This window comes from Ascaphus truei, chromosome 9 (assembly GCF_040206685.1).
Source record: "Ascaphus truei isolate aAscTru1 chromosome 9, aAscTru1.hap1, whole genome shotgun sequence".
Lineage (NCBI taxonomy): Eukaryota > Metazoa > Chordata > Amphibia > Anura > Ascaphidae > Ascaphus > Ascaphus truei.
In genome coordinates, this window is record NC_134491.1 from 7,425,684 (window position 1) to 7,438,720 (window position 13,037).

The 13,037-nt window shown below is 50.7% G+C and overlaps 1 protein-coding gene across 1 annotated transcript in view; it reads right to left on the reverse strand.

Moving 5' to 3' along the window:
* Positions 1-12,356, reverse strand: part of SUSD6 (sushi domain containing 6) — a 30,649-nt gene extending 18,293 nt beyond the window's left edge. The window contains exons 1-2 of the mRNA XM_075613274.1: positions 12,103-12,356; positions 10,527-10,709 (exon numbers count right to left, since the gene is read on the reverse strand). Of these exons, the coding sequence (XP_075469389.1) occupies positions 10,527-10,650 (124 nt within the window). The 5' untranslated portion in view covers positions 10,651-10,709; positions 12,103-12,356. The remainder of the gene's footprint in view (positions 1-10,526; positions 10,710-12,102) is intronic.
* Positions 12,357-13,037: the final 681 nt, after the last annotated feature.

The following is a 13,037-nucleotide window of genomic DNA, read 5'->3' on the forward strand; positions in this document are numbered from 1 at the left end:
CGGATAGTTATTCCAATAAGATAGCGGCTATACTGCAAGCCTTCTATGCAAATTTATACAACCACCCAAATTTGACCAGGAGCAGTATGATAGATTTTGGGAGGGACCGGAGGCGTAGCCGCTTTTCGGAGAATTCCCAGACAGTGTTACACTCCCCTATTACCTCAGACGAAGTCTCCAGAACTATTAAGCACCTTAAAACACTCAAGGCCCTGGGACCAGATGGGCATTCTGTTGAATATTACAAACATATGGTTACAGAACTAATACCTGACCTGGTAGCGGTTTACAACCGAACAATAACTTGGGGAGACAGCCCCATAGGTTTTGGATCAGCAGTGATCAAACTGACCCCCCCCCCCCCCCCAAAAAAAAAAAAAGATACAGACCCGAAAGACCCGGCATTTTATAGACCAATTATAAAATACTCATAAAAATTCTCGCCCATAGACTTAAAAATGTATTACCTGAAGCTATACACCCTAATCAGACTGGTTTAAAAAAAAAAAAAAAGAAGGTACTCTGTCACAAATATATACGCAAACTCCTGTCTGCTATTCAATACTATGGGGAATCTGATGATCCCTGGTGGCCCCGGATTATCACAGGCCGTCCTGCATCCTAAGTTTGGACGCAGAAAAGGCCTTTGATTTGATAACCTGGTCTCCCTTATTTCAGTATTTGGGCTGGTGGAAAATTCAGTCTCCTCCAGCGCCTCTATTTCTTTGAATGGTAAATCCTCAGAACCTTTTAGGTTATATAGGGGAACAAGACAGGGGGGTCCCCTTTCGCTTCTCTGGTTAGACATTACCATTGAACCTCTGGCTATTGTCCTGAGAGACTCACTTGAGGGTCTGTGATTTGGGATATGGGTGATCAAAGTGGCTTTATATACGGATGACCTGCTTCTGTTTTGTTCAGATCCACATCAGATACCGAAAATAATGCAGATTGATAACTTTCAAACAATTTCTGGATATAAAATAAACTTTACAAAAAGTCTGAGATTCTTTGGCTAAGGAGAGGACAGTGACTCGATTGGACCACCGATTCCATTTAAGGTCGCCATGAACTCTATTAAATACCTGGGCATCCACTTTCCCCTAAAACTACAGAAGTTATACGAAATGAATTATAGTCCCGTCATAAATAAGATTGTAGAGGAGTTGGCAGGTTAGGCGACCCTGCCATTGAATACGTACTCCTATATTTGATTCAGAGACTTCCCCGGCTATTAGGAAAAAAACATTTAAAAAAATACATAGGAACTTTACTAATTGTATTTGGAATAACAAGAAACATAGGATCAGTATGCAAAGGTTACAAACGGATAGAGAACAGGGGGATGGGGGGGGGGGGGGAGAGGGGTCGGTGCCTTCCAGATGTGGGGGGCCTGCAAGCTAATTGTATTAACAAGATACATTAGGGATTGAATGTTTGAAATATCAGAATTTGTTAACTCTGAAGTGGAGGGAGAGCTGGCCTTTCCATACTCCCTGTGGTTTCTGCCCTTCCTCCGAGACATGGATAATGTAAATACTCTCAATAGCGGTTTTTTTTCAGGGACACTGTTCTGGCCTGGCGTAAAATTAGAAAATACTTCACAATACTCCCAAAACGGAGGGAGAGAAGGACGGCAGCCTGTAGAGGACAGCAGCCTGCGGCGGCAGAAGAGAAGGACGGCAGCGGGTGGCTGCGGTAGAAGAGGACCATGTGAGCGGAGCAAGAGCGGCACAGGACGACTGCCTGGGAGGAGCGCGCTGTAGAAGCAGACACCGGAAGTGAGAGAAGATTTCCGAGTCGGACCATTGGGGCTCGCTCCACCCCGGCCGTCGTCCTGTGCAGCTCACATGCTTCTCTTCTTCCATCGCTGCCGGCTAACGTACTTCTCTACCTGTGCTGCTGTCCTCTCCCGCCCTGTGCTTACCGCCCTCTTGCGCCACCCCCCAAACCTACACGGTCGAGTACCCGGATAATCTTTCTTTTTCCCCCGGCTATTTTTTTTAGGACCCGATTCATCACTATTCTACACCAGTGACCTGTCTGTGGGTACATCTATGACATATATGGTAATGTACAGTATAGGGATTTATGTTTTATCCTGTTATTTTAAGAAACGGTCCTGCATTTACTGTAATTGTATGTTCTTGTAATTCTCTTTCTGTAATCTGAAGCACTGTGTATGTATGCATGCATGTATGCACACACTAAACAACTCTTGAAGTAATGCTTTGCGGTTCTGAATGAACTGTTGCACGCTCTGGAGAGATATTGCATTTCCAGACATTTTGCTACAACAGAGGTGTGTGTTAAGTGACAGATATATTAATTTACATATTTTTCATAATTTCTTGGGTGGTGGAAGCGTATAGTTATGATTGCAATGGAGTAAAGGGCTAATATTAACTAATTGAAAGTAGCTTGCAGAGAAAGGCGAGTTGGATAGATTAGCCGTGTGTATTAACCCTGGTTGCATATCCAAGACACGTGCTGACTTGTGTGCTGTTCATGATAGATAGTATATGGGGATGGATTGAGGGGAGATATTGTTAATTTGAGGGAATGGCGCATGGTGTATACAGGCGGTATTTACAAGTGCATGCAAGGGCCAGCAGGGAATGAGGCAGGCTCACCCCAAGCGTCTCATCTCATGCAGCAGATGGTCTGGCCCCTCAAGACTCCACATTTGAAGGCAGCCGTCAGCGTGGCCTTAACAGCTGTGAATTACACAGTGCACTATAACGAAGGCTTTGTGTTCCTGTGGCTGCACTGAGAGCCTCTGAAAATCTGTGTTCCACATGATGAAAAACTCATCTGAGGAGAAAATTGTGTGAGCTGTTTTGTGTCAGCTGTAGAAGACCAAACAGCCGAAAACCTGACAAAAATGCACACAGCAAAAAAAACACAGAGCAGCACCAGCGGGAATGGGGATCGTCATAATACAGCGGTGCGCAAACTCGGGGGAGCGGGATTTTTCTGGGGGGGTTGTGGGTGGTTGCAGAGGCCCCGTGCTCTTCCCCGAAGCATTTAAATTAAATGCCAGGGGACCGCGTGAGGCCTCTGCAACCTGTTCTTACCGAATGATGGTGATGGCACGTGACCCTCGGTGTCATTTGACGGCGGGTCACTCGGGAGGGGAGGCGCGAGTGCAGGGACCGCAGCCAAAAAACACCTAGCGCTCCCCTGGTAATAAGGGCACTAGGGAGGGGTGGGAGGACAGTTTCAGGGCCCACAGGCCCCTTAAGTAGGAACAGAGGAGCTAAATGTCTGCATTGCGGGGGCTTATTCTGGTCCCCATTGCAACGTTTGAGCATAAAAACCATGCATTTGGGGATATCAAACTACAATGCAGTAGAGGGGTGTTTTATGCTAATTAAACACGTTGATTCTCTTATTTCAACTTCAAGCCCTATTTGAAGGATCTGATGTTATGTGGCAACGTATTTAGAGTTTCTGTTTAATATTCTGTTATCTTCTGAAACTGGCTGGATTTCTATATTGTATGTTCTTTGTAGCATTATTTTGCTGTAAACAAGCACTGTACCACTTTTCATATATTAAACCTAACATTTAATAAGTACTGTCTCTGGGCTCTGCTTGAACCTAAGTTCCTTTTAGAAGACATTAACTGCATTTTTGGACACATTTTACTACATTGGCTTTTCGTGTGAATTACATATTTTTTCCAGTAAACAGGGGGCCCGAGAACTCCAGGAGGCAAGACCTTAAATTGTCCTTGTGGTGACAGCGTAATAGGAGGTGTAGTGTGACAGTTTGTGGAGAGATGTTGTTCATTTTGAGGGCCCAGTGGGGAGCTAAATGAGCCAGCAGGATAGCTAGAAGTATTAACCCTTTTGACATACACAAGTCATGCCCGCACTGGTTTGGCGTACGAGACAGTTGTTCTAAAGCCTTTTTTGTTTTTGACAATGATGCGCTGAAGACCCCTAAACACCAGTACACGAATGTGGGTCCCACATCGGGGGTTAGCACGTTAACCACAAGGCCTCCACTACAGATATATACATATACATAGTAGATGGCTCTGTATTGTAGAGGGTAGATGCATTGCGGGCAGATCAATGATGTGTGTGATGTGGTGAAATGAGCCTGAAGTCCTTGTCACATGCAGCATAGTTCTCAGGGGGCTAAGGCAAAGCTGACCTTGTTATTGTGCAACACACATCTGTGCCCCCCCCCCACCCATATACAGGAAGTAGTCTGAGCGTGAGCTCCTAGACACGCAAGAGCTGAGCCTGTCACAGGATGTCTGTGTACACATAGGGACTTCCCAGCAATGTCCTCTGTGGGACAAAGTATACACACAGCCCTCAAGAGCATACAATTTATCAATATAAAGTGAATTGTTAACAGGGCCCCAGAGTCTCAGACAGATGGGTAGGCAGACACAGGCTGGCAGACGTGCCATCAGGCTGCAGAGATAGAAGCCCACAAAACAAGTCTCCTGTGTGTCAGGAATTCTAGTGCAAGATGCAGCTAGGACTTTTCCCAATGAGGAAACCACCGGACAGGGGCAGTTCTTGATACACGTTTCCCAGAATGTATGGTTGCAAAACCCTCCTCAGGGATCTGTGCAAGGCTGTGACATGCTGTATACACAAAGGAAACACACGAGCAGAGTGAGAAAGAAAAACAAATGACAGCAATCACAGACCAGTGGCGGTGTGAGAGCAAGGTCAGAGGAAACAAAAGCCAGAGCAAAGAGAGCTGCAATGTCACGCAACACCCGGGGGACAGAGAGCCGGGGGACAGAGAGCCGGGGGACAGAGAGCCGGGGGACAGAGAGCTGGGGGACAGAGAGCCGGGGGCCTGCGGCAACACCAGGGGGATAGAGAGCCGCGGGCCTGCGGCAACACCGGGGAAATCCATGTCACACTTAACACCATTCATATTCTGATCTCAAACATCATGTATTTCATTATCCCAAATACACAGCATTGTCTTGAAAGATTCTGCAGATTTTCTCAGAAAGTCTGCCCTGCAAGGCTGCTCCCTGCAAGGCTGCTCCCTGCAAGGCTGCTCCCTGCAAGGCTGCTCCCTGCATAGAGCATAACACCTTTAGAGGTTGCTAATAATGTAAACTCCAGAGCCAACAACCTAGAGACAAATAGCCATGGACAGACTATAGATCCTCCCTCTGCCTGTTAGCCCTGCAGCTGTCACAAGGCGAGAGCAAGAACACTGCATATTATACAGATTCACATCTTAAACAAAGCAAAACGGCAAAGTCACTGACATTTTCACCAATGCTGCATTTTGGGGACGATTGCGATGTACAAAATGCACTGTCCATGGCTGAGACAGGTTTTACATGGCTCTGTGGGGTCACGTTAATCCAGTCAGTACTGCAGCTTGGTGTGGGTTTAGGGCACATTCTCGTGTTACAGGAAGACATTCAGTGTTGGGACATTATAGGGTGGTCATCAGTACCAGTTGATCCTAAAACACCCTAAAAGAAGCAAGGGCTGGACACAGCCCTGTGACAGATCAGGAGAGAGTGAGCCTCAGCATGTACTGCAAATGCCCAACACATGGCAGGGCTGAGCGCTTAAAGAAGGGGGATTATTTACATGGGGCGAGAGACCCCTTCTTATAAAACCGAGCACAACTTATAAAACTCTGCCCTCTCCAGGAGAGAAAACAAGGAGTTGCTGAGACACAGCTCATGGTATTCTCCCTTGAGGGGGATTCCCCATTATATGACCCACTTCTCCCACATTGAAACCCTATTGTAATAACCATAAACCCAGGGGGAGAAGTGACAGCCTCAGAGACAGAAGCTGACTGTGTCCCCTGAACAGATGGCTGGATGCTGGGGTCTTGAGTCATTCCAACGCCTGTGGGGTCAGCAGAAGCATCACTCCGACCCTCACACAGCTGCCAGAGAGGGACCACAGCCCTTCAGACAGGATGAGACAGCGTCTGTCACATGAACACAAAAGAAAGTCGGAAATATAACCCAAGCAATATCCTGCGACAGACTTTGGCTTTGCAAACAGTGAATACATTTGAAGATCTCAAATGAAAACTAAATGCAGCGCCCATGTTACACACACCACACACACACACACACACACACACACACACACACACACACACACACACACACACCAGAACTCCCCCCCCCACCCACATGGCAGTCACCCCCCCGACACACACTGCAGTCACCCCCCCAACACACACAAAGACTGCAGTCACCCACCCCGACACACACAAACACTGAAGTCACCCCCCCGACACACACACACACACACACACACACACACACACACACACACTGCAGTCACCCCCCCGACACACACACACACACACTGCAGTCACCCCCCCGACACACACACACTGCAGTCACCCCCCTCACACACACTGCAGTCACCACACACACTGCAGTCACCACACACACACACCAGTCACACACACACACTGCAGTCACCCCCCTCACACACACACACACACACACACACACACACACACACACACACTGCAGTCACCCCCCACACACACACTGCAGTCACCCCCCACACACACACTGCAGTCACCCCCCACACACACACACACACTGCAGTCACCCCCCCACACACACACACACTGCAGTCACCCCCCCCCCCCACACACACCCCCCCACACACACACACTGCAGTCACCCCCCCACACACACACTGCAGTCACCCCCACACACACACACACTGCAGTCACCCCCACACACACACACTGCAGTCACCCCCACACACACACACACTGCAGTCACCCCCACACACACACACTGCAGTCACCCCCACACACACACACACTGCAGTCACCCCCACACACACAACTGCAGTCCACACACACACACACAACTGCAGTCAACCCCCACACACACACACACACTGCAGTCACCCCCCCACACACACACTGCAGTCACCCCCCCCACACACACACTGCAGTCACCCCCACACACACACACTGCAGTCACCCCCACACACACACACACTGCAGTCACCCCCCCACACACACACACTGCAGTCACCCCCACACACACACACTGCAGTCACCCCCACACACACACACTGCAGTCACCCCCACACACACACACTGCAGTCACCCCCACACACTGCAGTCACCCCCACACACACACACACAACTGCAGTCCACACACACACTGCAGTCACCCCCCCCCACACACACACACACTGCAGTCACCCCCCCCACACACACACTGCAGTCACCCCCACACACACACACTGCAGTCACCCCCACACACACACACTGCAGTCACCCCCACACACACACACACACAACTGCAGTCCACACACACACACACACAACTGCAGTCACCCCCCCGACACACACTGCAGCCACCCCCCCCCCCCGACACACACACACTGCAGTCACCCCCCCCGACACACACACTGCAGTCACCCCCCCCCCCCACACACACACACACACACACACACGTCACCCACACACACCAGTTACCCACACACACTGCAGTCACCCACACACACTGCAGTCACCCACACACACTGCAGTCACCCACACACACCAGTTACCCACACACACCAGTTACCCACACACACTGCAGTCACCCCCACCCCCCCCCCCGCCACACACACACACACAAACAGCAGTCACCCCCCCCCACATACACTGCAGTCACCACACAACCACACACTGCAGTCACCCCCCCCACCCACCCACAAACAGCAGTCACCCCTCCCCCACACACACAGAGCAGTCACCCACACACACTGCAGTCACCCCCCCCCCCCACACACACACACACTGCAATCACGCCCCTCACACACACTGCAGTCACCCCCTCACACACACACACTGCAGTCACCCCCCTCACACACACACACTGCAGCCACGCCCCTCACATACACACACTGCAATCACCCCCTCTCACATACACTGCAGTCCCCCCTCCCATACACACTGCAGTCCCCCCTCCCATACACACTGCAGTCCCCCCCTCCCACACACACTGCAATCCCCCCCTCACACACTGCAATCCCCCCCTCACACACTGCAATCCCCCCCTCACACACTGCAATCCCCCCCTCACACACTGCAATCCCCCCCTCACACACTGCAATCCCCCCTCACACACTGCAATCCCCCCCTCACACACTGCAATCCCCCCCTCACACACTGCAATCCCCCCCTCACACACTGCAATCCCCCCCTCACACATGCACACAACTGCAGTCACCCCCCTCCACACACACACACTGCAGTCACCCCCCTCCACACACACACTGCAGTCACCCCCCTCCACACACACACTGCAGTCACCCCCCTCCACACACACACTGCAGTCACCCCCCTCCACACACACACTGCAGTCACCCCCCTCCACACACACACTGCAGTCACCCCCCTCCACACACACACACTGCAGTCACCCCTCTCCACACACACACACTGCAGTCACCACACACACTGCAGTCACCCCCTCACACAGACACTGCAGTCACCCCCTCACTCACACACTGCAGTCACCCACACACACACACACACACACACACACACACACTGCAGTCACCCCCCCACCCACACACACACTGCAATCACCCTCCTGACACACACACACACTGCAGTCACCCCCCCACCCACACACACACTGCAATCACCCTCCTGACACACACACACACACTGCAGTCACCCCATCACACACCAGTAACCCCCTACCCACACATCAGCTCCCCCGTCCACACACTGCAGTCACCCGCACCCCACACACACACACACACACACACACACTGCACTCACCTCCCTCAAACTGCAGTCACCCCCCTTACGCACACACTGCACTCACCTCCCACACACACACACACACACACACGTCACCCCCTACCTCCTACACACACACACACACACACACACTGCAGTCACCCCCCCACACACACACACGCACACTCCCCCGTCCACACACTGCAGTCACCCCCCCCCCACACACACACTGCAGTCACCCCCCCACCACACTGCAGTCGCCCCCCCCCACACACACACACACTGCAGTCACCACACACTGCACTCACCCCCCCTCACACACACACATATATTGCACTCACCCCCCCTCACACACACACATTGCAGTCACCCCCCTTTCACACACACACACACACACACACACACACACACACTGCAGTTAACCCCCTTACACACACACACACTGCAGTCACCCCCAACTCACACACACACTGCAGTCACCCCCAACTCACACACACACACTGCAGTCAAACCCATCACACACACACACACACTGCAGTCACCCCCTTCTCTCACACACACACACACTGCAGTCACCCCCCCCACCACACTGCAGTCGCCCCTCTCACACAAACACTGCAGTCACCCCCCCTCACACACACACACACACACACACACACACACACACATTGCACTCACCCCCCTCACACACACACACACACACACACACACACACTGCAGTTAACCCCCTTACACACACACACTGCAGTCACCCCCAACTCACACACACACTGCAGTCAAACCCATCACACACACACACACACACACACTGCAGTCAAACCCATCACACACACACACACACACACACACACTGCAGTCACCCCCAACACACACACACTGCAGTCACCCCCAACTCACACACACACTGCAGTCACCCCCAACTCACACACACTGCAATCACCCCATCACACACACACACACACACACACACACACACACACACACTGAGCCTGGGAACCCTGGCCTTGGTCATACTGCCAAGACGATAGTCTCTAAGGACACAGAACAACAACAAACTGAGTGATACCCAAGTGTAAAAATAGCAGCAATAACTAGTTCAACCTGTCACAGATATACCAATGACACACCTTAAACTGCCAGCTCACAGGTGTCAGGCTCATGCCCTGTAACCCTGTCATTGCCAGTTTGTGCCCACTGCAAGTTACCATCTGTTACAGATCCCCCTTGTGTGCAAGTTGTGAGTGCAACACCCAGACCAGGTTCGGTTTTAAGTCCATCAGAACACGTTCTCACAGGTAAATTAACCTCCAGCCTCCGCCTATTTTTCATTTTATTTACACATCTGTCATGTGTTCTGAATTCCAGGGATTCCAAGCACAGAAGCAAGCCACGCTGCGGATATATACAATCCCTGCACAAAGAGTCACAATCACATTACTGATGTCCAAAATCACAGAGATACTGGGTCCACCGCTCGGGATTATACCCCAAATGAGAATGGTGCTCAGACTCATCCTCAGACGGGGATGGGCTCGTGAGATGCCAGGCTTCAGCTGGAAGTGCCAGACTCCACACAAAGGAGGAAGTACAATACAAACTGCTGGAGATTTAGAGTGCAAGTTCCTCAGCAACATTTATATGAAACCTGTCGGTCTTGCTCTGTAAATGAATGTGGACATGGTGGAATATCCCACACAGTACAGGTGTTCAGGGTCTCCGGTCTGAGTATCCTGTGTGCATGGTTGGCAGTGAGGTTACAGAATACTATCAGTAGGAAATGATGCCCTTACCTGAGCCGAGTGCTTGTGACAGGAAGGACAGAAGCAAGAACAGCTGTAGGTGCACTCCATGTCCCCCCCAAGACTGGGCACATCGCCAGGGGGTTCTCTCTGGTCCTACCACTCCACAGCACATCTTCCAGACCCTCGTCCTAAGCAAACCAGGGGATATATGTAGGACGACCAGGGCCTGATCTGGGAGAGAAGTCAGCAGGACATTAACATTCAGTACCTGACTGATCCATCTAGTGATCCAGCCACCCCTTGGGGCAGACACAGAAACACTGCCCACAGATGTAACCAACAGTTAAACAGGGACATTAAGTACCAAACAAATCAGGATATTTCACTCAGATCTTTTCACGAGAGCTTCTTGCAAAATGATCCTAAATGGAGAACAGTAATTTGGGGGCCTCGGCTCGTCCCTCTCCCAAAATCTCAGCGTTGTGACCTCTTGTCAGAAGCCATTGTCAGGCTCTGCTCTTAACTTTCCTGTCACTGCCCCATAGTAATGTCACCAGCTCCCGGCCAGCCTTACCCCCCAAATTTAAGCAGAGCACCCCTGACCCACCTTGTCCCTACAGCCAGTTCATCGCACGCCGTACCTGAGTGGCGCCCCTCTCATACTGTGAGGAGGCTGCTCTGGGTTATACCAGCTCTCAGATAATTAAACGACAGGGGGGGTGTTGGTTTAAAAAAAGAAAATGAGGAACTAGCGCTTAAAATAGGATCAGAAACCACGAAACACCTTCTAACACCCTGGGGAGAATAAACATGCAGCCTCACACGCTGCAGCAGGAGGACCAGAGAAAGGGGGAAATTACAGCACAAAAAAGGGAGAAGGGCCACAAGCAGGTGCAAATTGACCATTTTAATGCTGGGTCAAGGAAGGTGCATTGCTTCAGTTTGTGCTTGCGCAATGCAGGTTACGGGCAGTGGTTATAGAAAGAGTTAGGTAAGGAGACAGTCACCCCAATATTATAATGAGGAACCCCTAAAACTGGTGTCAGTTTCCACTCTGAGTCATTCAAATCTGACAGATTGATGGTTTGTTATAACATCTGCAGGGGGGGGGGGGGGGGAGGATGGGACCCTGCATAACACCAACTGTATACAGGGGGGAGAAAGAGGAGGGGGACCCAGCATAACACCAACTGTAAACAAGGGGAGGGGGAGAAAGACAGCACAACACACAGACTATATAAAAGGGGAGGGGGGAAAAGAAGGGGGGACCCAGTACAACACCCAGCCTGTATACAGGGGGACCCAGTACAACACCCAGCCTGTATACAGGGGGACCCAGTACAACACCCAGCCTGTATACAGGGGGACCCAGTACAACACCCAGCCTGTATACAGGGAGACCCAGTACAACACACAGCCTGTATACAGGGGGACCCAGTACAACACCCAGCCTGTATACAGGGGGACCCAGTACAACACCCAGACTGTATACAGGGGAGGGGGACCCAGTACAACACCCAGACTGTATACAGGGGAGGGGGACCCAGTACAACACCCAGACTGTATACAGGGGAGGGGGACACAGCTCAACACAAACAGTATATAGTTATACGTATACACACACCTTGCTCTCTGTGACCGGTTCCTTGCGGCTCTCTCCGTTATATACCCGATTCCCGTGTTTCCGGCTCCTGCTCAGACTCCGGTTGTACTGTGCGGGGTCTGCCCTGGTCTCCCAGGTCCTGTACACTCGATTCTATTTCCGGTGCTTCACGCTCAGCACCGGTTGTTATTCTCTCAGGCCCTGTTCCTCTTTCCTGTCTAGTTCTCGGTGCTCAACTCCCGGAAGTGACGTCTCATGCGGAGGAGGGGCCAGGGCGGCTCGACGTGTGTGTGTGTGTGTGTGTGTGTGTGTGTGTGTGTGTGTGTGTGTGTGTGTGTGTGTGTGTGTGTGTGTGTGTGTGTGTGTGTGTGTGTGTGTGTGTGTGTGTGTGTGTGTGTGTGTGTGTGTGTGTGTGTGTGTGTGTGTGTGTGTGTGTGTGTGTGTGTCTCTCAATGGTTTGTCATTTAAAAAATATGGCCACCTTACGATGTGCTATATCTATAAACAATTTATTGATAAAGTCTATCAATGTCCAGATGCTATGTCCGATATATATATATATTGAATGCTGACGAAGCTGAGAGGGATATTTATTTATTTATAAAATATGTTACCAGGAAGTAATACATTGAGAGTTACCTCTCGTTTTCAAGTATGTCCTGGGCACAAAGTTAAGACAAATAATACATGGTTACAAGTACAGTTACATACATTATATACAAGACATTGCGTGCACTGTTAAAGATAATTTGTATTATGGGCGTATGAAACAGTTACAGACCAGATTAAAATGTGAGACAGCCTTAGATTTGAAAGAACTTAGACTGGTGGTGGATATGAGAGTCTCTGGTAGGTTGTTCCAGTTTTGGGGTGCACGGAAGGAGAAGGAGGAACGTCCGGATACTTTGTTGAGCCTTGGGACCATGAACAGTCTTTTGGAGTCTGATCTCAGGTGA